This window comes from Ceratotherium simum, chromosome 16 (assembly GCF_057802395.1).
Source record: "Ceratotherium simum simum isolate JZ-2026a chromosome 16, ASM5780239v1, whole genome shotgun sequence".
NCBI lineage: Eukaryota > Metazoa > Chordata > Mammalia > Perissodactyla > Rhinocerotidae > Ceratotherium > Ceratotherium simum.
Window position 1 is genome coordinate 18,155,778 of NC_141915.1, and position 26,637 is coordinate 18,182,414.

Consider the following 26,637-nt stretch of genomic DNA (forward strand, 5'->3'; position numbering starts at 1 on the left):
GTTCCTATTTTTATGTAAGAGTACACAGAACTGCATATGTTGGGTTCACAGAGCTGTTCATTCAACATGTATCAAGCATCTTCTGTGGGCCAAGCATAATACTAGCTGCTAGGGATCCAAAGATAAATAAGACTCAGTCCCTCTCCTTTTATAGTAAGGTGCTTGAAGACTAAGTAGGTTATAAATGTAAAATGGACAAGCTTCTGAAATTGAACAAGAAGACCTACCTTGTATTAAGAAATGTGCCCCTAAGCAGCATAGTTATTGAGTTGAGACCACAGTGAACATTCAGCAAGCAAAAAAGCTGCCATTCTTCCCTTTTTACTTCTTAGCTAATGCCTAAATTTTTCATTGAACTTGGCCTTGGGAGGTGAAATCATTCCCATAAGAGAAGAGAAAATCATCTCTAGAAATTGGCCATACTGATTCTTCATTGTGGGCAGAGATAAGACCTGCTGAGACTCAGAGGTAGTGATGGCTGCCTGGCTGGTTGCTGGCTGCCTGTTTTCTCAGCTACAAGTCAGCCTTCTGGTTATCTTTAACATGATTAGATGCATACTCCCTACGTTTCCCCCAGAAGGAAGGTATGTCAGAATTGCTAAAATGAACTTGGATCAGGACTTAAGCCAAATGATTATACGACGAGTTCCAGGAGGGGAAATCTGGTTACTTAATTTAAGATATGAAAATAAATAGAAGTTGGAAAATATAAATAGATAAGGATTGAATCTACAGTTCTTGAAAGCAGAGACTGTATCTTAGTTTTGTGTAAAACATATATCTACCTAGCTCAGAGCTTAATACCAAGAAGGGTGCTCAGTAAATGTGAAGGAATGATAGAAAAATTGACAGACTTTGACTTGCGGGAAACGAACAACCTCGATACAGTGTTTAATATGAAATCTGAGATTTGATATAGCGGTGCTTGCCAAATGCGTTGGAATCACATCATGCATACATACACTTAGACCTTTGACTTAGAACCTCAGCTGGAGGTGAGAGCTGTTCATCTCATTTACTACTCATAAGGCTAAATTATAGAACACAGATAGATGTATCTGTCTTTTTAAAAAATAGTATGGTTGGATGCTCAGACGTCTTTGTAAATCTTGTTTTTTATTTTAGAGTTGTTTTTTTTTGTGTGTGTGTGTGTGTGTGCGTGTGTGTGAGGAAGATCAGCCCTGAGCTAACATCTATGCTAATCCTCCTCTTTTTGCTGAGGAGGACCGGCTCTGAGCTAACATCTATTGTCAATCCTCCTCCTTTTTTTTCCCCAAAGCCCCAGTAGACAGCTGTATGTCATAGTTGCACATCCTTCTAGTTGCTGTATGTGGGATGCAGCCTCAGCATGGCCGGACAAGCGGTGCGTCGGTGCGCACCTGGGATCCAAACCCGGGCCGCCAGTAGCAGAGCGCGCACACTTAACCGCTAAGCCACAGGGCCGGCCCAAAATCTTGTTCTTTAAATTCACTCGTTCTTAAACTTTAGTGGATAAAGAATTACAGTTCAGGGATCTGTACACAAAACATGTGTACTGCTCTCTCTGAATGATTTAAGGGATTTTCAAGTGCAATTTTGACAATAAGGCCATTTTCACCAATCTACTGACTTTAGAAACCCAAGTAAAGTGCTACTCCATATAGAGATAGCAAAGAAATTTCAAGGAGTGCCAATTCCAATTGGTAGTGGCTGCCTAGAGTTCTGTAATGAAAAGGGCTGGGAAGCCCTGTCCTGCCATAATCCATTATTGAAGTATGGGATTGGAGGAGAGAGGTTGTTCGTTTTTATTTTAAATAAAATAAGAGAAGTATGGTTGCCTTTTCTTTCTCACAGTTTTATTGAGATAAAATTCACATACAGTTCAACCATTTAAAACGTATACTTCAGTGGTTTTTAGTATATTCATAGAGTTGTACAACAATCAAGTTAGAACATCTTTTCAACCCCCGAAAAAACCTGTACCCTTCAGCAGTCATTCCCATTTCCCTTCTTCCCCCAGCCCCTAGAAACTACTAATCATCTGTCTGTCTCTATAGATTTGCCTATTCTGGACATTTCATTTAAATGGAATCATACAATATGTGGTCTTTTAAGAATGGTTTCTTTCACTTAACTTTGTATTTTCAAGGTTTGTCAACGTTGTAGCATGTGTTAGTACTTCATTTTTTATTGGCAAATAATATTCCATTGTATGGATATACCACGTTTTATTTATCCATTTGTCAATTGATGGACATTTAGGTTATTTTCACTTTTTGGCTATTATAAATACTGCTGTGACCATTCATGTACAAATTTTTGGGTGGACTTATGCTTTCATTTCTCTTGGGTTTATACCTGGGAGAGAAATTGCTGGGTCATATGGTAACTCTATGTTTAACCTTTTGGGGAACTGCTTGACTGTTTTCCACAGTTGCATGTGCTTGCTTTTTAAATTAAAAAGAAAAAATCCTTTCTAGTAATGGACTTTGATGCTAAGTTAAAACGGATTCAAATCATGTCCCAGAAAAATTACCTTCACCACAGAATTGGTTAGCTATGGCTCTTCCTTTCTGTAGTCATTTCTCTGTCTTCAGAGATTGGGTTTGTAGAACTCCGCATGTGATTCTGAGAAGGAAGCAGCTTCTGCAGAGAGAAATGAGTGAGTCTGTGTTGTGTTGTTGGAGTAAACTCCTGTGATGTCTAAGTCCACACAGCACTGAGAAAAGGTAACCCTTTGGCAAATTAAGCCCAAGCATTTATTAAGATTGCTCAGTGAGAGAGAGAGCAGAAGAACTTTTTGATACAGAAACCCTTTTCTGCAACCATCTCACTGTGGGACAACTCTCAGACACATCTGCTGCCATAGCAGCCAGGAATGCAGCCTAGAGAGTTAAGAGAGTTTTAAGTCCAACTTTCCTCTGACCCTCCCAGCCCTGGCCTCATTTGCCTTCCATGTAGTTTAGAGAGAGTAATAGAGCAAAATCCGACAATCTGGCATTTAGAAAGATAGGAGGAAATTGTTCCCTTTTCTGTTTTTTTTAATTTTCTTGAGGTACATGTTTGAGAGTCTGATTTAATACAATTGACTTCCAAAGAATATATTATGTTGCTGGTAATTTTAGTGACTGAAGAGAAATTGTTAGATCATGGGCCTTAGATTGCTTCTTTACAGTAAAATACAAGGCATATTTTCAAAAGACTATCAAAGATGAGATTGTGTAACTATATGTACACTGAAAGTGGAATTTAGATGTTGAACTTGGTAGACAGCTTTTCTCTCAATAACTCCCTGTTGCCCAGGTATGCCCAGGACCCTGTTATGTAGTTTCTGGGCTAAATAAGTATAGCCTCTTAGTTGTTTAGCTTTCTTTAATATTTTAATATTTAATTTCAGCCTAGGGAGTAAACAAGTTTTAAATAAGAAAAACGGTGCTGAGAATTGGATTTAGCCTGAGTAGTAGAGCCTGTATTTTCCCTTGGTTTCCTCACAGGGTGCGGTATATCTTGAATGTCACTCGAGAGATAGATAACTTCTTCCCAGGAGTCTTTGAGTATCATAACATCCGGGTATATGATGAAGAGGCAACGGATCTCCTGGCCTACTGGAATGACACTTACAAATTCATCTCTAAAGCAAAGTGAGTAATGGTCCCTCACACATATTCTGACCCCACTGTTCCTTGTGCACCACACATGGCTGGGGCCTAAAAGCTGTAGATAACTTACTGATGGTACTCAGGAAAAAGGAAGTAAAGAAAAAATGGATACTGAGATTTCTTAATCCTAGGGAAAAGATGACTAGTGACTTAATACTTTGCCTTTAAGTAGATAAAGCCACTGGAAGAAGATGACCTCATGTTGGCTATTTCCATTGAGCACAAAATTAGAGAAAATAAGCTGCAGCAAAATAAATAGAAATGAGAGAAGGAGGAAATTCTGAATGAAATGCTTCAATTGCCAGTGAGGACATTTGAAAGTTATATAGTAGAAATTATTCCAGATAGGTAGAATTCTGGGTCATCCTCTCTGAAGACAAGGAGAGACGCATAGTGAGCTTTGGAAATGTTTTCGCATTCTTTTACTTTACTTTTATGATACTCTAAATAGTGAAATTTTTCTCTAGCCCTTCTGTTGATGTCTTCCTTAATTTAATTGGTCCTTTTAGTGAAACTGTTTAGTAGTATTAATTTAGTGGTTGGTATTAATATCTCAACACTGATTTTTTTAAGTCCCAGGGAATTTCCTTGCCAATCCTATTGATTCCTTCAATAGAAGGAACCATAAATGAGCATGTTGGCTACACTCCCCTTTCAGGTGGGACCACGTTCAAATCATTCCCAGCAGATGAGAAGCACTTCTGTTTTTAAAATCCTCCTTCAAGTATGATTCCATACCTCTCTTCAAAGACCTTCATGGTCAGGAAATCTTTCTCTTAGTTACCCTGAATCCCCATACTCTAGCTTTGAGCCCGTTCTTTCAGTCTTTAGCCAGCACCTGAAAGAGTGTTTTATATTCTCAAGGCCTGTTATTAAATTATTCCCAATAATGATACCATTCGTGGCATGCTTACTGTGTGCCAAGTACTTTACATGTATTCTCTCGTATAATATTTTCCAAAACCCAGAGAGGCATATACTGTCATCCTTCTGTACAGATGAGGACAGACTGTAGAGATAACATTCAGAGAGGTTAAATAACAAGTGGTGAAGATAAGACTTGAATCTAAGATCGTATCTCATTTCAGAGTCCATCAAGTATTTAGGAATAGTCTAGTTCCTTAAGGAAAGGGTATTGGAAAAGACGAGGCAAGTTGTCAGGGTCACAGCCTAAGTGGCTAGAGTTCAAGGTGAGGCCATAGTCGCAGCAGGGCTGGGATTAGGGTAAGGCTCACAAGGCGCCCAGGTTACATTTAAGCAGGCACTCTCTCTCAGGCTCCTGCAAGTGTAGATCAGCATTTGAGAGTGAGTGCTTCCTTAAATGGCACCCTGGGTACCTCATGTGTTTCACCCTAATCAGGGCCCTGAATTCCAGATTCTACCTACAAATGAGTGGGTTTAGGATTCCTAATGTGATACCAGGCTTAATCTGGACAATCCAGCGCTGGGGGGTGGGATGAAGGTGCTGAACCTGAAAGGTGAAATTGGATCAGGTGAGAACTGACTCAGGTCCTTCGTTACATGAGTTAGAAGCCATCCACTGAAAAAGCCCAGTTCAAAATGAAGAAATGTTTTCATGGGAGTGGATTTCCTAATTGTATTTTTCTTAGGATTGTCCAAGTTTGAGCACCTTCCATGCCTGCAGGCATAGACCTGAAATTTACTGCATTATAGTTGTCAGAGCTTGATGGGAAGATATAGAGCACATGTCTGAACTTCCATCTGAGTCACTGTGCATTGTTTAAATGAAAACCCTATGGTGCAGTAAGCAAGACAGGTATTTCCTAGTCATTTGGGATAATCTAAGCACACAGAGACACACACCACGCCAACATTAGGACACTAGAATTGTGCATCTAATTGACAGGTAGGAGGTTAATCTTACCTTCCTTTCGAGACTGTTTCAATTATTCCAGACCACTCTCTGCATTCCTGTAGCTTATCTAGCTCACTCATTTTGGCACTTCACCTCATGCCTCCTTGCACTGGTGCTTAACTCTTTCATGTGTCTCTATCTCCAGCAGAAGGATTATAAGCTTCTGGAAGGAAGCTTGTCTACTGTAATACAGTGAATGAGTGAATGAATAAATCTCTCTTGTTCGTCTGACATGTGCATTTTTTAATTTATTGGAATAGCCACTTGGGAAGGATTCCAGCCCATGTATACTAGTGATAAGAGTACTGTTATTTTTTCCAGGTTTTAAAATGTTCCTGCTTACAACTGACAGATCTAATCGGCAGTTCAATAAGTTTGTTCATACATTTAGCAAATATTTGAAGGCTTACTCTGTGCCAGACACTGTGTTATTAGCAGAATTAGCATAACTGAGTAATGTTCATAGCCAAGGTAATAAGCTCTGGCATGTTAAGACTGAGGGGTTTTGTTTGGTTTTTAGTGTCACTTTCTGCCAACTTTGTGTCTCTTTCTTCCACTCTATTAAAAAACAAAACTAGCACTTATTCATTCCACTCTCCTCACTGAGAAAGCCACATGGTGCCTCGCATGGTCCCATCCAACTCCACGGGTTGTATAGCCAGTCCCTAGACAGAACACAGGTGGTGGCGTTGTGAAAAGTAAAGAGGAGGGTTAGTTTCATTTGGTTTGTGCTTTGCTCCAGGGACAGAACCCTTGCTGGAACTTGAACTGGAAGCAACTCAGAACATTTGGATAAATTAGATGAATCATGGCCACACCTGTAACCTAAGAGCATGCCAGCCATGAAACATGCCCCTGGGGCTGAGTGGACTGGCCTCCAACCACATACAAAATGAGGTCCCGTCTCTAAATTGAAAATTCTCCCTCTACACTCTGTGACCAACAGTCATTGCAGTTACCATTTTGAATCTTAATTGGCTGCTTCTCCCACTGAATCCTACCCTTTAGGGAAAAACTGTTGCTTATCTTTGTATCCCAGTACCTTGCACATTGTCTTACACATGGAAAATGCCTCGTAAATATTTGCTGAATGAATTAAAGAGGCTTAATATTAACATTGAATATTATTTGAGTACACTAGAATTGCCTGCCCTCCCCGCACATATGATTATAGATGTACGCAAGTGCACTAAGGATGGATTGCATAGCAAGAAAATGGAAGGGCAGGACAGGAGACTTGGAAACATTTAGAACCTAGCTTTTTTTTTTTTTTTTTTTAAAGATTTTATTTATTTTATTTTTTTCCCCCCAAAGCCCCAGTGGATAGTTGTATGTTGTAGCTGCACATCCTTCTAGTTGCTGTATGTGGGACTCGGCCCCAGGATGAACGGAGAAGTGGTGCCTCGATGCGCACCCGGGATCCGAACCCGGGCCACCAGCATCGCAGCGCGCGCACTTAACCACCAAGCCACAGGGCCGGCCCAGAACCTAGCTTTTAAAGTGTACTCACTATTGTGTTTTCCTCCTTACCTCAATCCTCCAAACTAGGAAACACGGATCTAAATGCCTTGTGCACTGCAAAATGGGAGTGAGTCGCTCAGCCTCTACTGTGATTGCCTATGCAATGAAAGAATATGGCTGGAATCTGGACCGAGCCTATGACTACGTGAAGGAAAGACGAACAGTGACCAAGCCCAACCCCAGCTTCATGAGACAACTGGAAGAGTACCAGGGGATCTTGCTGGCCAGGTGAATCCTTAAGTGACTTTCTCAGATTTTCCCTCCTTTATGCTCCCGAGGGCAAGGTGAAATGTTCTTCTCTGCAGCTAGTTCTCAGCCTAGTTTGGATGTGTGATACATTTTGAAAATTGAAATCTCTATCAATCCAGTTTTTAAAAAACAAGTACAAGCATTTAAGATTAGCACGGAAGATTAGGCATTTAATCTAAACTAAAGATACTTAAAGGGTGGAAATACTGTTCCCTTATTTCAGTTCTCAACTAGGTGCAGATTTTAATAAATGCTTCTCAACATCTTCTAAGGCCAGATGTGGCTGCCTTATCAAAATGGATACTGATTGCTCCCAAGGTAATGCGAAGTGTAGCTGAAATTTTTAGAAAGTTTTTGGCCCATTCTTTTCAAAAAAAGAAGAGTACCTGTGCTGCTTTGGGCATTATTTTTTTCAGTGCTTCGTTTCACTGAGCCCCCTCCAGTAATTTCGGTCATGTGGCAAATCAGCAGAATTGGGATATATATAACCCCTTTGACGTATGAAGTGCTTCCCAGAAATAGCTGTTTTCTTTTTTAAAATCTTTAATTCAATTTTATATATATGCTTTGTAAAAATGCAGAAAATTACAAAGGGAAATATCATTTATAAACTCAATACCCATAGATAGCAGTTGACATTGTCTTACCTATTTCTCCAGGTCTTACTCTTACCACATATATTGATGGATATTTTTTCACAGAGACTCTTTTCAGCCTACCTCTTCACCCAATACTAGGTCTTTTTTTCTCTTTCTCAACTGTAGAAACATTTATTGGCACTTACACTACACTTAACCATCACTGTTCCTAAAGTTGCCCCCCAACTTTATTGAGATATAATTGACATATAACATTGTGTAAATTTAAGGTATACAATGTGTTGATTTGATACATTTATATATTGCAAGCTGGTTACCACCATAGCATTAGCTAAAACCTCCATCCCTTCACGTAATTACCGTTTCTTTTTTTGTGGTAAGAACATTTAAGATCTCTCTTAGCAGCATTGAAGTGTATGATACAGTATTATTAGCTATAATCACCATACTGTACATTAGATCCCCAGAACTTGTCAATCTTATAACTGGAAATTCAGACCCTTCGACCAGTATCTCCCCATTTCCCCCAACCCCCACCCCTGGTAACCACCGTTCTATTCTGTTTCTCTGAGTTCGACGTTTTTAGATTCCACATATAAGTGATACCATACAGTATTGTCTTTCTCTGTCTACTCACTTCTAGATCTTGAACATCTTTCTATATCAATAAGAACTAGCTGTTTCAGCAATAATTTAGTAATTGGTTATAAAATGAGTAATTAATTTCACTATGTTATTTATTACCCCTTTGGTGAAAACCACCATCAGCTGCTCTTGGGAAAAAGATTCAGATATTAAATGAGATTTAAGAATCAGTTTCCTGAGATGCCACGTGCTGAAGTTCTGTAGAATGCTAGGTTTTGCTTTGTTTTTTCCACGTAGGCATGTTCTAGGTTTTGTTAGAGTGAACGCAGAGCTGCCTAGAAGCGGTTGGGGCTGGTGCTGGAGTTTGACTCCAGTGAGTCCCATGACTTGGTCTTGACCCTTGAATCTGGGCTGTGTTTCTCCTGAACAAAATGTTAAATAGCCTTCCAGCCTATCCAGGCAGAGGGACCAACCTCCCACCCCGAAGTATTGTGAAAATGCAGCCACAGCATAGCATTATGGTTTCCACTAAAAAAAACCCCGCCCATTTACTCAGTTCTTGGCATAATTTCATCTGAGCCGTTCTCTTAGAAGGCTGGGAGGATACTCAAGTCTCCTCCACTTAAAAAGAATTTATGGGTCCTTGCGGCCAGGTTTTGATGACATTTTTAGATTAGATCAGAAGGTAGGACACAGCAGTGCTTTTTGGCACAAGAAAGAGGCATCTGAGGGTTGGATGAGACATAAATATTGTATATTCCCAGACACACACATGATGACGGATGTTAGGCAGTGTCCTCACGTGACCCATCGAGAGGAAGGATACTATGTGTCCTGCCAATTTCAGTATTTATTCTGGAATCCCAGGCTACTGCAAGCTGTTGGGTTCGGTTTTTTTAGCATATGTGGTTTTTCTTAGATGTTAAAGGAATTTCAGAAAAATCTTAGATGAGAATAAGAAGGGCAGCATAAACCCATAAATCACCCTGCCTCTTCCCTTTCGGTTCCATCCTGCCTTCCTGTGCTTGATTCATGGAGGGAGGGGCAAGCCCTGGGGAGTGAGAAAACCACAGAATTTGAGTCAGTAGATCTGGTTTCTGATCCCGGTTCACCCCCTTGCTGCAGCTTTGAGAAGTTGCTTTACAATTCTGATCCTCACCTGACCCCATCTATAAAATGAAAATCAAGAGCCCTACCTCACAGGGTTATTGTCAATAAAAATGTGTATAAATGTATGTTATGTACTGTTAAGGGTTATTCAGATGTAATTCTCGTTATCTCCTTCCTCCGTAGCTACCCAGAAAACACACATATGCATATGCCATTTATGTCTTCCTCCTTCCTCCAACCACTGCCTCCCACCACCCACAGACACACTAACTACATTAGAAACTGGAATGGGAAGTGATCCTGGAATTTCCTGTGTTGTGATGTTTCCTGGGTTTTAAGAACTAGAATATAGTACTGGGGGTATCACATAGGCTGCTTTCAGCTGCAAGTAATAGAATACCCCCATCAATCAGGATCTCAACAAGAAACGGCATATTCAGGTTAGGATTGAGGAGGGTTTTATAAAGTAACTATGTACAAAGGTGTGGGGTTGTAGTGCAATCAAGGGACTTATATCTGCAGAGCTGGTTTGATAATAGCTCTTAGGCCCAAAGAGGGAGGGAGACTTCTGGAGAGAAAGGTACCTTCAGAGAGGAGCAATAACCTTCAGTCAAGGGACACATCCAGCCTGAAGTGACCCTGTGGGAAGGAGCTAGGGGAATAAATGGGCTGCCTTCACTCTCCTCCTTGCAGTCTCCTGCTAGGGCTCCCCATTAGCCAAACCCTATGGAAGTTTGAAGACAAGGAGGCCTGTTGATGTTGTCCATAGATCAGCCTCTAGGGCAGAGAGCAGGGTGGAAAAGCTGAAGAGTGGATCTGCAGGGGCAAAGAGAAGACCTCTAGCCCAACACCCAGCTATAGGTAGTTTAAAAAGTTGGACCATTTAACATCTCTTGTAACAAAAATCACAGAAGTAGACTGTAATGGCTCAGTGATGTAATCAGGGACTTCAGTGCTCTACCTTCCTTAGTTAATGGCTTGATCCTTGAACACATTTCCTCATGATTGCCAGATGTCTGCCACATTTCTAGGCATCTACATGTAAATTCCACAGCATCTGGCTGAATGAATGGGCATTTCAGAAAGGGAGAAGACCGTTCCCAGAAGCTCCCCAATAGACTCCCCACCGTAGAACTCATTGGTCCAGGACTGGGTCGCATGCCTAAAAACTAATCACTGGCCAGGAAAATAGAATTTCCTGGACTGGCTAAAACAAATTCACATTCACCCTCTGGATCTAGGGAAGTGCCACATTCCCTGAACCCATGGGACAGTGAACACCCAAAGTAAATCAGGCCTCTGCCAGTAAGGAAAAAGAGTGAGAGTGCCTCCTGGGTATACAGCCATTAGGGTCTGTGATCTATGATGTATTGTCAAGAAACAGCACTTGCAGGCTACCTGCCAACCTAACTGCCAAGTGAATTGGGCCCCGCAGACTCTTGCCCAGCTCTGGAGTACTGCTCCAGGATCTGCTTGCTTAGAAGAGCAAAGGAGGAGAAGCCCCAGACTCCTGTGACTGTCTGAAGCTCTGTCAAGCCTTGCAGCTTAAGTGACCGGGAGAGGAAAGTCCTTAGAAAAATTCTAGTCATTCTGTTCGCAAAAAAAAGTCCATTTCATGTCCAGGTGCTTAGATCTTATATTTCATATCCTCTCCCAGGAAACATGTGCAGATTTTTCCAAAGAGATAGAGCCCTGATTCTAGCATTCTCTAGCCCCATGGTTGTCCAGGGTGGCACTAGTGGCTTAACTAGAGGTGGCAGCCCTCTGAGAGTGTTAGCTTGTTACTTTAACCTCTTGATAGAAGTTTACCAGAGTGACACCAGGTCCCCTTAGTGATTTGTGAATTAGTTATGTCTCTTAATCAGGATGTGAGGGGTGGGCCAAATAGTGACACCCCCTCTGAAATACAGGGGACATTCTGCATCTTTCATTATGTCTTTAAAGAGCCTAGGGAAGGCTAATATTTAATATTCTCCTTTAGACCTGAAAGGGAGGGTATCATAAAGCCACTGATACTGTTCGTATCTATCTTATATTTTCTGTTTTTATAGCTGGGGGATGGGAGTGAGGCAGGAGGAGATGTGTGTGTGTGTTGAAACCCTCCGTTCAACTGCCAGCAGCCCTGTTTGTTATTCTGCACTCTGATCATGCAGGTATCTGGCAGATTTATGTTCCATTAGACAAGTTCAGATTTCAGGCATTTGCAAGCCGGACCATGTGTCTGTGATATTAGGTTCCAGTGTATAAGGAGCAAGGAAGAAAAACTGGGTGGTGGCCAGGGAAAATTTGTGCCACATGTCCTCATAGATGTCACTTTTAATTCTTTGACACCCCTGTCACTGAGGCCAGAGGAGGCAGAGTTGTCTCTTACCCTGGCTTTGCTGGTGGAGACATTGAAGTCTAGTTAGCTGGTCCAAAGTGGTCAGCCAGCAGGAGGGAACCCAAGAATGAGAGGACATGGATTCCTGGTCAGGTGACAGCCAATCACAAGTGAGGTTTAAAGGATTTTCTTCTTTTCTTTTTTTTTTTTGGTGAGGAAGATCAGCTCTGAGCTAACATCCATGCCAATCCTCCTTTTTTTGCTGAGGAAGACTGGCCCTGGGCTAACATCCGTGCCCATCTTCCTCCACTTCATATGGGACGCCACCACAGCATGGCCTGACAAGTGGTGCATCGGTGCGCGCGCACTTAACCGCTATGCCATGGGGCCGGCCCCTAAAGGATTTTCTTAATAGCTTTTCAGTGAAATAATTTTAAGGCATTTAGGACCATGCACAGCACACAGAATTGCTCAATTGATGCTTTTTCTCTTCCTCCTCCTCCTTTCTGCAGGCTGCCTAACGCCCTAAGAAGTAACCATAAACAGTCTGATTTTACTATAACTGATACTCCATGTTTAGCAGTATTTTCCTCTGTATAACTTTCTCAAACAGACTTGGTGCTTATATACCAAACATGAAACAATAAGAAAGCAAGTGGAGGCAAGAGAATGGGATGTCATATGCATGTTGTCATTTAGATTTCCTTCTTGTTCATTTACTAAGTAAAAGGCCAAATTCTTACCCAGAATGGCCCAATCATCTCATGTGTGTCAGTGTGTTTATCTGAATCCAAATTCAGGTCAGAGGCCACTCCAGGGGAAAAAGAATTCGAGACTTGGTTGCATCATCTAGGCCACAAACCAACTCTGAAGTTCTTTTTGGCAAGTTATTTACTTGCTGCCTATCTGGAATAGGTGGGGAGAGTCAGCTGAATTTAAACATTAACAGTTTAAAATAATAAATATGATCTAATGTCTTACATCTATCGCTACCAGTGATGGAGCGTTAAAAAAACTGGCTTGCAAAAAAGCCTCATTGGTGGGCCGGCCCCGTGGCTTGGCGGTTAAGTGCGTGCGCTCCGCTGCTGGCGGCCCGGGTTCGGATCCCGGGTGTGCGCCGACGCGCCGCTTCTCCGGCCATGCTGGGGCCGGGTCCCACATACAGCAACTAGAAGGATGTGCAGCTATGACACACAACTATCTACTGGGGCTTTGGGGGGAAAATAAATAAATAAAATCTTTAAAAAAAAAAAAAAAAAGCCTCATTGGAAAATAGTTTGATGTTACTGAGTAAAACTGATGATGCATCCATGCCCTATGACCCACCTTTTCCATTTCTATATATAACACCTTCAAGAAACTAAAGTGTGCACCAGGCACAAGAATGTCCATAACATTAGTGTTTGTAATAGCCAAAACTGTTGATCAACAGGATGGATAAATAAATTGTGGCATCATTACACTTTATGCAATTATAGCTACACACGTCAATGAATCTTAAAAACATAATGTTAGGCAAAAAAGCATTTGTAGAAAATATACTGTGTGATTTCATCTATATAAAGTTCAAAACATGCAAAACTAAGCAGTATATTATTAAGAACAACACATATGATGACACTATTAAAAAAAAAAAAGAAAAGGAATGATAAGCAGAAAATTCAGGACAGAGGTTAATAACCCCTGAGGGAGGAGGTGGGGGGAGGGGATCAGGAAGGAGCACAGGGAGTAGCAGTGCTTCAAAGGCCATGGTAATGAATATCTTGACTATATCAGCCAGCTGCCTACCACTCTCCCTGCAGGTCCTACTGCAAAAATGAAAAAGGCAACAGAATCAGACCTTTCTTTGGATTGGGATTTTTTTCTTTCTCCTTTGTAGGTGTCAGTTTAATTCCAGAACCCTGACTCAATGTTTTCTGATGATTATCTCTCCCAGGAAGAGGAGGAAATCCCTGCTGGGCAAAGCAGCTATGATGTCAGCCACTTCTTCTGAAACCTGCGCTGTTTGTACCTATTAGCATAACCTCACTCTCTCATTCCTTCCTGATTGATTACTGATTTCTAGGCAGTTTAAAAAATCATACTTTGGTGGGTTCTTGGGATTTTGAAAACATCTCGTTTGTCTGTAGCCTGATAAGATAAGCTGTTCCTTTATATTATTACAAGGGTGAGAACAGCTACTCTCTGAGATGTTGTCCTAGTCATTTGTATCACAAGAATTGTCCTGCCCTGGTGGCTGAGAGGAGTTGGTGCAGGTTTGAACATCCTCATGATAGGTGAGGGATAGAAATTGGAGAACACAGTCATATTTAGGTCAGGAAACAGGGTGTCTAGATATAAAAGAAGAAACTAAAAGGAAGCACATTGGCATCAGTTGGTCACAATGTCCAGTTTAGATCCCACCTATCCAACCAGCCAGCTTGCCCCTCCCCACAGCCACTCACTCCTTTGGGATGTGTGATATGTTGTCTCCTCCTAGGGGTGGCTGGAGTTTGTGCAGCTTAGAAAGGGTAAAAACCCTACCTTATACCCAATTGCTTATAGCTTGTTTTCATAAACAGATTGACCTGCTCCCTGCCCGAAAAGCACCCTTCTGCTATGCAGGCCTGAGTCAGAGAGAGCCCCACCCAAACAGCAGACAGGCAGGGGGAGCTGAGAGCAGGTGCAGAGTTGAGAACAAGCAGGGGTTCACATTAGTGCAGGCCCATGACTCAGCAGAGATTCACAAGCAGCCGAGGCAGGCGTGGCCCTGAGCCCAGGGTAAGTTGTTTTGGGCTGTTTCCCATTCCACCCTGCGGTTAGGTAACTTTTCATCACCTTGTAAGTCATGGAAAACACACCCCTAAATGCCACATTTAACGACCTGCTCCCTGGGCAGGTGATCTGGACCAGCCACAGGGCCACCTTTCTCTTTTTTTGGCTGGGGCTTTGGGAACTGTTTCCTTGTTAGAGAGTGTGGTTTGAAATGAAATCTCTCATCCCCACATCAGACCTTCTCTCCATAAAATAAACCAAAAGATGGATGTGTGTGTGGTCTTCCTTTGGCTCACCTGCTTTTCCAGGTGTCACCTTAGCTTGATGGTTTTTATCCAGAGATCTGTGTGAAAGGGGCTTGTACTTTATGCTCATCCTCTTCCATTCTGTTATCAACCTTTTTCTCCAGATTTACTAGCTTCATCTTTGCTTTCTAATTCAGGAAAGATTACCGCCCTCCTCACACTTCCACATCAGTGATTAATCGTATATCAGCTCTTCATCCCAATTATGAGGACTTGTAATGGGCTCCAATAGAGTATGTCTCTTTGTATTACTTGGATACTGTTTTGTTTTAGTTTTCTTTTTCTGGTTGTTAATGTTAAAGATGCTCATTATTTTAAAAATTCAAAAATTATGGAAATACAGAGTATAGAAAGTAAAGCCCTCCCCAGAAGTATTTCTGCCTTCTTTGAAAGAAACACTGTTACCAGTTTGGTGACGTTCCTCCAGGTATTTTCCTATACTTATTCTCACATGGGAACTGACCATTCCAAATGTGTTCAACATGCTTTTTCACTTAATGGTATACCTTGGACATCATTCCACTAAAATACCTGACTGTTTTTAACAGCCTCATAGAAAATATATAGGTATAGGGACTGTAATTTAAATAAATCCTCTTTTTTTTGGTATCTGATTTTTTAGTACCACAGCGTTACAGTAAACATTCTTATATGTATATCTTTGTGCACTTATAGTAGTATTTCTCCAAGAAAAAATCTTAAAGGAAGATTTTCTGGTTAAAGGGTTAAATTTTGAGAGCTATTGCCCGATTTCACTCTTACAAATTCTACAGTTCGCATTCCTACCACCTGTATATGAGAGGGCTTGTTTGGCCATACATCATCAACACCAGCTGTTAGCAACCATGTTAGCTCTTGTCAGTCTGATAGGTAAAATATCAGATTTCATATTTGTTTTTGTTGTTCTGCTTTGTTTTTTGCTATTGGTTAAATTGAGCATCTTTTCAAATGTTTATTGCCTACTTCCATTGGGCATTAACAAAGCATTTGGCAGGTTAAGATAAACTTAAGATTTAAGTTTATCTGGGAGCAATTTCCTGGGTGGGTGTTGATTGTTCTCACAAACCAGAGTGAAGTGTTTCCTGTGTGTGTTCTCCACAGCAAACAGCGGCATAACAAGCTCTGGAGATCTCATTCAGATAGTGACCTCTCAGACCACCACGAGCCCATCTGCAAACCAGGGCTAGAACTCAACAGGAAGGAGATCACCACTTCAGCAGACCAGATTGCTGAGGTGAAGACCATGGAGAGTCACCCACCCATATCCCCTGTCTTTGTGGAACATGTCGTCCCACAAGATGAAAATCAAAAAGGCCTGTGTACCAAAGAAACAGTGATCTGCTTGGAGTTTACTTCTAGGGAATTACATGCCGGACAGATTGAAGATGAATTAAACCTAAATGACATCAATGGATGCTCATCAGGATGTTGTCTCAATGAATCAAAATTCTCTCTTGACAACTGCCATGCATCCAAAGCCTTAATCCAACCTGGACAGGCCCCAGAAATGGCCAAGTTCCCAGACTTAACGGTTGAAGATTTGGAGACAGATGCTCTGAAAGCAGACATGAACGTCCACTTACTGCCTATGGAAGAATTGACATCTCGCCTGAAAGATCTCCCCATGTCCCCTGACCCTGAGTCACCAAGCCCTCAACCCAGTTGCCAGGCTGAAGTCTCAGATTTCAGTACAGATCGCATTGACTTTTTTAGCGCCTTAGAGAAGTTTGTAGAACTTTCCCAAGAAACCCGGTCCCGATCTTTTTCCCACTCAAGAATGGAGGAACTGGGTGGAGGAAGGAGTGAGAGCTGTCGTCTGTCAGTGGTAGAAGTAGCTCTTCCTGAAGTGACGACTGATGACCAGAGAAGCAGCTCTTTGAGTAATACTCCCCATGCATCTGAAGAGTCTTCAATAGATGAGGAACAGTCAAAGGTAAAAACTGTCTTGATAGTTCTCCACCTAATGAAGTTCTCTCTGAAGACAAAATATTTGGGATTTTGCTATGTTCACTTTAGTTTTGATGTTGCTAAAGATTTAGGAAGGCAGTATAGGAGAGACAGTCTGACTGAGACTTTCCTTGAAAACAGAGTTTAAATATTTTTTACATCAGTTTCCTTTTGAGAAATTTATCTTTCCAGGTATTGGTGTCATTGGAAGCACTTCTGAGAGGGGATGAGGACCTACACACCGCTCATCAAGCCATGCTGTGGCAGCATCCCTCATACAAAATAGAGGAAGATTGGCACAGATATTAGCTCAGGGCCAATCTTCCTCACCAAAAAAAAAAAAAAATTACCATATATCATCAATTCTAAGACTCGTTTATTCTCATTTTGATGCTTCTGAAATTGGGATGCATCTTAAAAACAGTGATATCTTAGATCAATATAATACAGCAGTTGGGAAGTAAACGGTGACAGATTTACTTTAATATACAAACTTTACTTAATGATTTCAGTGGAGCTGACTAGATTCTTGATATCTCTGGACGTTTAGCTACTTATATTTACCACCTTGTCCATTACTCATCTGTTCTCTCTCTTCTTAACTACCCCAGGGCAATCATTGCCTCTGCTTCTGTCTTCTCCTCTCCCCAAAGGCTATGCTTCTGTTTCATTTCTACTGGAAAATCAGAATGCTCGAGCTCTCCTTTGGACCAATGGGTGTGACAGCTCTGACAGAAATAGTTTTTCTGCAAAGTCCCTGGTCATATGAGTACTCTCTCCACAGCCCATGCACACAGCAGGCCTGCTGTGGCTTCTCTCCCAGTCTTGGCAAATTTGCCTCTGCCTAATGTCCCAGCAGATTTCTCCCAAAGGCATAACTGACCTTGTTAGTTTCTACTAGCTCTGACTCTCTTTTGAAGGAGAAAGACTGGAACAACTCCTAGGGAAATAGTATACTTCAAAGGCTTATAAAAATGTTAACAAAGTAGATTGATGATCATAGTGATGCCACTTTAAGAGGTGTCCCAGGGCCATTTCCAGATTTTGAAATTCTTGTTGTTTTACAGTAGGGCTTGATTTTTGCATTAGCCAATTTTCTTTGGCCTTGTTCTAAATCCATCTGGGAATTTGTAAGTGGTGGAACAGTAAAATGTCAACGAGTCACAGTTGCTAAGTTTGATCAGGCACATGACTGCCTAAGCCAAGTGAACCTTTCTCAGAAGGAGCCATGTGAAACTTAGGGATTGTGCAATCAGGTACTGAGTGCCCTCCTGTGCTGGGATGCTGCTACTGGGAGAAGCAGTGGGAGTAAATGGATGCACATTGGCAAGGCAAGAGAAAAGAAAGCAGTGAGTCTCCAAATCAGACATCAGATGATAGCCTCATCCATCATGCCATGTGCATACTGAAGGTGGCCAGAGCCCTTAAATGGAACTCTTTCCCTCGAACTAGGTTAGGATCAAACTAGAAGTTGATAGGCCAAAAAAGAAAGGTTTCATTTACCCCAGTATGGCCTAAATCCTTAAGACTCATGGTCCTAGGAAAATAAGGATTACAGGAGCCTCCAAGGCTAGTCACTGTTCATTTTTAGAGCAAGATATTGGATTGGAATGCTGTTTGAGTAAGCAGAACAGAAAGTTTAATAGACAGTGATACAACCTGTAACTAATTTTGTATCTCTGCCTTTGATGAATCTGTTTTTGTCTTTTTTTTTTTTTAATTTTTTGTTTATTGCAGTAACATTGGTTTATAACATTGTAAAAATTTCAGGTGTACATCATTGTACTTCTATTTCTGCATGGACTACATCATGTTCACCACCAAAATACTAATTACAACCCATCACCACACACATGTACCGAATTATCCCTTTCACCCTCCTCCCTCCCCCCTTCCCCTCTGGTAACCACCAATCCAATCTCTGTCCCTATGTGTTTGTTTATTGTTGTTATTATCTACTACTTAATGAAGGAAATCATACGGTATTTGACCTTCTCCCTCTGACTTATTTCACTTTGCATTATACCCTCAATGTCCATCCATGTTGTCACAAATGACTGGATTTCATCGTGTTTTTGTCTTATATGACAAAACAGGTAGTCAGATTACAGTCCCAGGCAAAGGACAGTCCCAGGCACTCCATTATTTGTGTCCTCATAGCCAGAACGTTCTCCTGGATTAGAGGATTAGTAAGCACAAAAATCTAGCATTTTTTATTAGACTACAGTTTTTCATAACTATCCCACTATTTTCTCTTCTTAGGCAGTCTCAGAACTGGTCAGCCCCGATGTTTTCATGCAGTCTCACTCAGAAAATGCAATTTCAGTCAAAGAAATCGTCACTGAGATTGAATCCATCAGTCAAGGAGTCGGACAGATTCAACTGAAAGGAGACCTCCTATCCAACCCATGCCATACACCAAAGAAGCACACTGTCCATGAGCTGCCCCTTGAGAGGGCACAGGTCCTGGAGAGCAAACCTGGAAATCTGGAGCAGAATGAGGGTTCCTGCACAGCCCAGCCCGAACCAGCCAAAGACTCAGGGAAGTGGGACCCAGATGGCTGCCTAACCACACACTCATTCACCTCAGAGTTGGAAGAAGAGGAACCAGCTGAGGGGGAGCAAGAGCTCTGGGGCCCAGGGATGCACCCAGGTGCCAAGTGGTGCCCTGGGTCCGTGAGGCGAGCCACCTTGGAGTTTGAGGAGCGCTTAAGGCAGGAGCAAGAGCACCATGGTGCTGCCCCTGCTTGTACCTCATTGTCCACTCGCAAGAATTCCAAGAATGATTCTTTGGCAGACCTAGCACCAAAAGGGAAGAGTGATGAAGCCACCCTAGAACATTCATTTGTTCCCAAGGAACCAGAGATGAACAAGGGCAAAGGGAAATGCATTGGGTCTGAAGCTGGCTCACTACCCCATTCTGAGCAAAATGCCATTGTTCCAGCACCTGAGCTGCTGGAGTTTCACCCCTTGCCAGCTCCTCAGGAGGGCCCAGTGTCAGATACTAGAACAAAGCTGGAAGGAGTTGTGAAGGAGCAGGGGACTGTGGTTTCATGCCAGGGATCTGAGACACAGGCAGTCCCTCTTCCCCTTCCCAAGAAGATAGAAATCATTGAGTATACCCACACAGTTACATCACCCAGTCACACTGGGCCAGCGGGTGACATAGCCACCAGTGAAAAGAGTGGGGAGCAAGGACTGAGGAAAGTGAAAGTGGAGAAGTCCATCACTGTCCTCTGTGCACTGGATGAAAATCTGAACAGGACTCTGGACCCCGACCAGGTTGCTCTGCACCCCGAAGTGCTACCTCTGCCTCATTCTTCCTCTCCTGAGCACAATAGGCCCACCAACTCGACCTCCACGCTGAGCAGCCCCAAAGACTGGGGCAACAGCCCAGCAACAGCCCTGAAGACAGCAGCACCTTTTGTTAGTCACACAACCCACGTACCATCTGCCAACTTGGATTACCTGCATCCCCAGACCGTGGTTCATCTGCAAGGCTTCACAGAGCAAAGCAGCACCACAGACAGTGAGCCCTCTGCAGAGCGGGGTAGCTGGGTGGGAAGTCAGGAGGGTCCCCTCTCCAGTGGCAATGAAGTGCCATACAAGGGCTCCCAGTTAAGTAGTGAAGACCTAAGTTTAAATAGCAAACTTGGTGACAAGATTAGGGAGTTACAAGAAAAACTGGACCCATCACCTGTAGCCTGTCGACTCCCACATAGCTCTAGTAGTGACAATGTACAGGGTCTCAGCCACAGCCCCAGTGTGGTAAAAGAGCACGCTAAAGAAATCAAGTCCCAAGCCATTTGCCAGGTAGGGCTCACCAAACCATCCCAAATGAGGCGTTCAGCTTCCCTCGCCAAGTTAGGTTACTTGGACCTCTGTAAAGACTGTCTACCGGAGAGGGTGCCTGTCTCCTCTGAGTCCCCTCATCTCAAATTGCTTCAGCCCTTCATCAGAACAGACTCAGGCATGCATACCGTGGAGGCCCAGGAGCCCCCAGAAAACTCAGATGCCTCCCAGAACCTAGAGCCCACCAAGTATTTTGTAGAGCAACTCAAAACAGCAGAGTGTATTGCACAGAGCAAGCCAGTGGAAAGGCCCCTTGTGCAGTATGCCAAAGAATTTGGTCACAGTCAGCAGTGTTTGCTCCCCAGGGCAGGACCTGAATTGACTAGTTCTGAAGGAGGCCTTCCTTTGCTACAGACCCAGGGACTGCAGTGTGCAGGCCCAGCTCCAGGGCTGGCTGTGGTGCCCCGTCAGCAGCACGGCAGAACTCACCCCCTTAGGAGACTGAAAAAAGCAAATGATAAAAAACGGACAACGAACCCCTTCTATAATACCATGTGATTCTGAGCCTACACGTGTGACTTTCTAAAAGAAATGTTTGTAAAAGGGGCAGGTGTAATATATAAGGAACATGCACTTTATTGGTTAATTTTATAATATTTTTGTCATTTTACTGTTCTGGCGCATGCAGGGTTTGGGTTTTTTTCTGTGTGTGTGTGAAAGAGAAAGATTGATTTGGACGGCAAGACCATTTTATCATTTTTTATTTTTAGAAAATTGAAACCTCAAAAAAGACTCATTTTCAAAGAACACCTTTATCAAAGGCAAATTGCTGTTTTTCAGTCAACTGCCACCTGCTCCTCATTTTGCCCTCTGAGAAAAGGCATGCTTGCCTGATTGAAGAAGGAAGCAGATGGGGAGGGTGGGGATGAAGCTGGAAATTGGAAATGCTCCCTGGGCCTGTGTGATGATGGTTTGGTCTCCAGACCTGATGCATTGGATGGGCTGAAGGGCAGCCAGACGGCAGAGTGCTTTCAGCCAGCCCATTGGAGTTCCTGAAGTGGGCAGGTTCTTTGCTTTCAAAGGGGGTCTTCCAGAATCCATTTCTTCTCGTATTCCAGAGTATATCATTACAGAAAGACATGATAATGGCTGGCTTTCTAAACTTATCAAGCAAATCGGTTTTTTCCAAGCAAATAATTTTTAATTAAATTAAAAGTGAACCCCCCCTAAATGAAATCTGAGAGGTCCTCTGTAGAGGAAAGCATAAGAGAAGGAGGCCGTTAAGTCGGGGTTGGAGAGGTTGCTGCCCAGTATCTTCTGGGTCACTGGGCTCCCCACAGGTGGTCATCCTGGCCCTCCAGCCAGGAAACGTGCTCTGCAGCATCCTCTCAACCAAAACACAGTAGGGACAAGTTTGAAAAACAGCAATTGAAAGTCAGTGTGTTCTTATAAAATGAATACATATGTAGGGTTTTAACCCTTCCATTACTTGAATAATTCTGTGGGCCTTCTAAGTTTAACGGCCATATTTTTTTCCAATTTATTTTCCTCCCTCATGCTGTTTCTCCCAGTGCTGCCTTTTTTTTTTAATTTCATAGATGATCTTTGAATTGTTACATATGTATAACCTCCATTGAATGCAAAGTTTTCTTTTCTATACTATCACTGTTAACACTTGACATAAGTTCTTTTTTCTTTTCCTGGAAGATTTGTCATTTCTCTAGTTATACACAGTATTTATGTACATAATGTTGACACTTTCTTACAATGTTTTGTTGTTGACGTTGTAGGGTCTTTTTGATTTATTCTTAAGAAGGAGTAAAGATGCAACTGGAAAACACACAGATACCACAGACATCAAACTGCTGGGTGTTGGTAGGAATCTGCAGAGTATATTGATGGTGGTTTTAATTGTTTAAATGGAGACTAATCACCAGCTCCTGCCAAATTATGTGTTAGTAACTTCCTCCTCAGAGAAACCCCTAAAGGCTCCCATTAGATCACAGTTTGACTGAAGGCTGATTGCTCTTTGAGACTGAAATCCCAGAACGTTATTTGCCCATAGCTAAACCACAGCCAGGGAGTGTGTACGGGTGTTCCTGCTGCCCAGGGTGGAAGCTCCTAATGGATTAGGCTGAAAAGCTGCAGGGAGGCCTTGGCCAAGGGCAGACACCCTTAATGATTCCATTCAGGATGCTGTAGCTTTGCTGCTATTGTGGAGATCCTTAACACAGGAGCACCTGCCACAAGCCTATTTCAGCTTCTTACAGAAAGCATATTTAGCCTGGAATGAAACACCCTGTGCAGCTCCTCACAACTGAAGAGGTCTGCAGATTTGCTTTCTGTTTGCTTTGGTTGATGTCCACATTGCTGAGAGATTGACGGAGTACAGACTTGAGATTTAGGTTTTTGGTTCATCACAGCACTGAGAGGAAAAGACAGATACACAAACTGTCAAGGTGATGTCAGAGGCAGGAGTTTGGTGGGGGCAGGTAGCAGGGTGACCCAAAGGAGAGAGAAAAAGTGAACTGAGGCCACTCAGGTGCTCAACAGGAGCTATGAATCCAGTTGCCGTAGAAGCCGTGCTTGGGTCTGACATCACTGCCAGGAGGTGGATTGGACAGAAACTTGCTATAAGTGTCTTTGTGGTGTAGTAATTATATGTACTTGTGCTATCCCTAAATAGTTTCCTTAAATGTTGAAATGTATCATCCACACAGCTTTGTGATTCCTGGATATTTAATGTGTTGTAAAGTGTTTTGTTAGGTGGTACGTACCAGTGTGAGGAGGCTTGCAAGACAGGGTTATGAATTTCCAGGGCTCATCCATCTAAACTGCCCTGTCTTGTTGAGGCAGTTCCACCACCAATATGATGGGGAAGGGATAGGAAATAGTGGCAGGGGTGGGGAGAGGAGAATTTGCATGGAAGTGAAGAGCGGGGTCTCCACTCCTGTTAACCCCTGGAGATGGCAACATCCCTCACATTACGAAGTACGAGCAAGATCAACAGTATGGCACTGTTCTCCCTCCTCCCCTGCCACTGTGTTTAATGCTCACTCTCACGGCATTAAATAACAGCAAAGATGGGGAGGAAACCCTCTAATGCTGTGAAGAAAAACAAACTTTTTTTTTTAAAGAGTAGAGGAAACGGTCTTGCTCTGCCTTCCTTTTTTTAACTTTTTTTTTTTTTTTTTGATCATTTAATTTACCTGGCTAAATAAACATTCTCTACACAGGGTCTGTAATTCAGTTCAGCCATGCCATGGGGTTTTGCCAGCCCTCTCAAACTCCCACAACTGAGTGTCTTTATGTTATTTACATAACAGCGAGATGTCTGAGGAAAGTGTATGATCAGCTGTCAAGGACTTTCCAGATTTTCTTCAAACTTTTTGATAATCTCAGGTGGCCTGTTTCCCATTTCTGTTCATGGAACACCCAGACCCAGAACAGCAGGTCTAGTAGATTGACAGAGATGAATAGAAGTCTTGACCTCTTAGTGCCTCTCTTTAGCTTTATTTTGAAAACCACCATAGTCTGACTCTAAATTACTCTGGAGAAGTGTGTGTGTGTGTGTGTGTAAAAAGAGTAACGTTTTGGTGCGTGGGGTAGGAGCCCCAGGAGCACACAGGATTTGAGCTGTAATCTGGGTGGTTACCTGGTCAGTAGGAAGGAGAGAAACCCCAACCCTTTCTTGATTTTAGAAACACTTGGGGGTAGTGTATACTGTAGTAGACATGTAGTACTGCAGTGGAGTAACATTCTTCTCTCCTCATTTTGGTTGCCGTTCAGATTCTGAATGTTTGGGATGATTCCTAGCATCTCAGCCTATTCAGGCTCTTTATCTAGCATTTTCCTGGTTCTGTACCTTTATCCCAACTGTTATTTCCTCTTTCTCGTTTTGGGAACCACCAAGAGCTCCAAGGACAGCCTGATGTTGACAGCACAGTCTCTGAGGTCCCTTCCTGTTAAAGGGCCCTAGACAGATGGTGTTGGATAGACCTGAAGCTTCTGAGATGTAGCAGCTCACAGCAACATTCACCTGTTCCATCTGAGGATTTCAGTTCTGAAGTGATCTAGGCACATTTGGTAAAGATGCTTTTGTGGGAGTTATTTCCCTTTTTTTTTCTTTTAAGAAAGAAAGCATTATGCAAAAAAGGTTACTTTTAAGGGCATTTTTAAATAAAGCCATTCTTTGGCTTTTTTGGACAACTATTTGTGGATACTTTGTTTACATTGTGAGTATTAAAACGTGCATCATCTTGATGGCTACTCAGTCTCCTCCTTCTCCAGGCTCCCAGCCCTGGCTGTCCCGTGAGTCCTCACAGACAGCAAGGCCATCATGGTCACCCTCCATGGGTCGGTGGGGAAACCTGGAGCTGACTTCTGTGTCCTGCACTCCCATCCAACACTCTGTATGGAAATAGTTGTCATTTCCTCAGTGATGGTGTGTCTTATAGTGATGGTTGTAATGGTGAATGGCTAGTGTCATTTTTGTTTCATTTTGTTTTGCTTTTTGATGGTAGATGAGGTGAACTTTTAGCTCTTTCAGCACCAATCCAACTCAAAAGCATCTTGGACTTTGTTTTCCCTTCCAAACTAAAAGATCAGGCATGTATTAGGCATAAATGTATGTGCTGCCTCAACTCACCCGACACCTATATTAGGAAAAAGCCTGCCACCAAAGCAGAAAGCTGCACACTCCTAACCCTTCTCCCAGACTTGGGGACTTTTGATGCCATGGAGAGTGACTGCAAGGTGCTTATGTACTTTTCCAGCCTGGAAGTAGAGGGTGACTGGGCCTGGCTCCTCCTATGAAAAGAGAACCAGCCTCATTTTCTCAGTGCCCCAGAGATCTAGGACAGGATTTCTAAACTGGAATCATCCCTCATTGGCTTGAAGATGCCCCAAGGTGGGGTATATGACTAGTGCTGCCATCTTTGTCCTCACAGCAACACTGGTGGCAGCATCCTGTATACACATGCAGAGCTAATACCCAGGGCTTAACTTGAGCTGATGACCCAACCCAAAAACTGGGTGACCGGCCCTGAAATATTTCCCAACCAATAAGCCCACAGAGAATTGTTTGGTTTTTGTGTTTTATTGGATTTTGGTTTGCTTGGCATAGCTTAAGGTGCCTTTTCTTTTTTTCTTTCTACTTTATTTTGTAAGACTTGTTCTAAATGTGGAAAACAAGTCCAAAAGACTCCCACTGACTGTTACCTTTGCCCCAGGCCACCCCAAACTTTTATGCTCACATTTTATTAAATAAAGCAGGTGCTCCCTGGAGTCTCTGGGACCTTTCTGAGGCATTTGAAGCAGAATATAAAAAGTGGTCTCATCTCCTTCCTTAATCTTCCTGGTGGTTGGGATGTTCCACTTGTATCATAGATTTTTTTATTACTGATGTGCTCCGCTGTTTTTAAATGTGAACTTGTGCGCAAATGTGCAGACTCAATGTTCTTGTTACAGATTGAATAAATTTTTATTTTGAAGATGAAACACATGTACTTGATCAATTGCAACAAAGGAGGGGGGATCCTGGAGACGTGGAGGGATTGGAGAACACGGATAATAAACATGGAGCAATTCTCATTGGTTGGTCTCCATCAAGCACACCCTTAAGAGAGAGCTGAGCTCTGGAAAAAAGTATAACTTTCTACTTCCCACAAAATAAAGACTGGATGGGAAATAGGATCACTAAAGATTATTTTAGACAGTGTGGCTCCGATCAAGTGACCAGGCTGGGAACTTGCCTGGTCAAAGAGGCTCTTGCCAAAGCCACCACCTGAATGTTAGGAGAATGAATAAGCAAAAGGACCAAAATTCCTCTGCCATCTGTGGTACACAGTGACTGCTCTGGGACAGCTGCTGTGGCCTGCCATAGCAGGGAGTGGATTTCTTGAGTAAGTGACCTCTCTGGACATTAGTGAGGTAGAGCTCA

General features: G+C 42.6%; 1 protein-coding gene across 3 annotated transcripts in view; it reads left to right on the plus strand.

The window, feature by feature from the left end:
* SSH2 (slingshot protein phosphatase 2) overlaps window positions 1–26,195 on the plus strand; it is a 251,644-nt gene extending 225,449 nt beyond the window's left edge. For all 3 annotated transcript variants that reach the window (XM_087440691.1, XM_087440692.1, XM_014789731.2), the window contains 4 exons: window positions 3,474–3,620; window positions 7,063–7,263; window positions 16,059–16,890; window positions 19,167–26,195. In XM_087440691.1, coding sequence (XP_087296817.1) covers window positions 3,474–3,620; window positions 7,063–7,263; window positions 16,059–16,890; window positions 19,167–21,254 — 3,268 coding nt within the window. In that variant the 3' untranslated portion in view covers window positions 21,255–26,195. The remainder of the gene's footprint in view (window positions 1–3,473; window positions 3,621–7,062; window positions 7,264–16,058; window positions 16,891–19,166) is intronic.
* The last annotated feature ends 442 nt before the right edge of the window (window positions 26,196–26,637 follow it).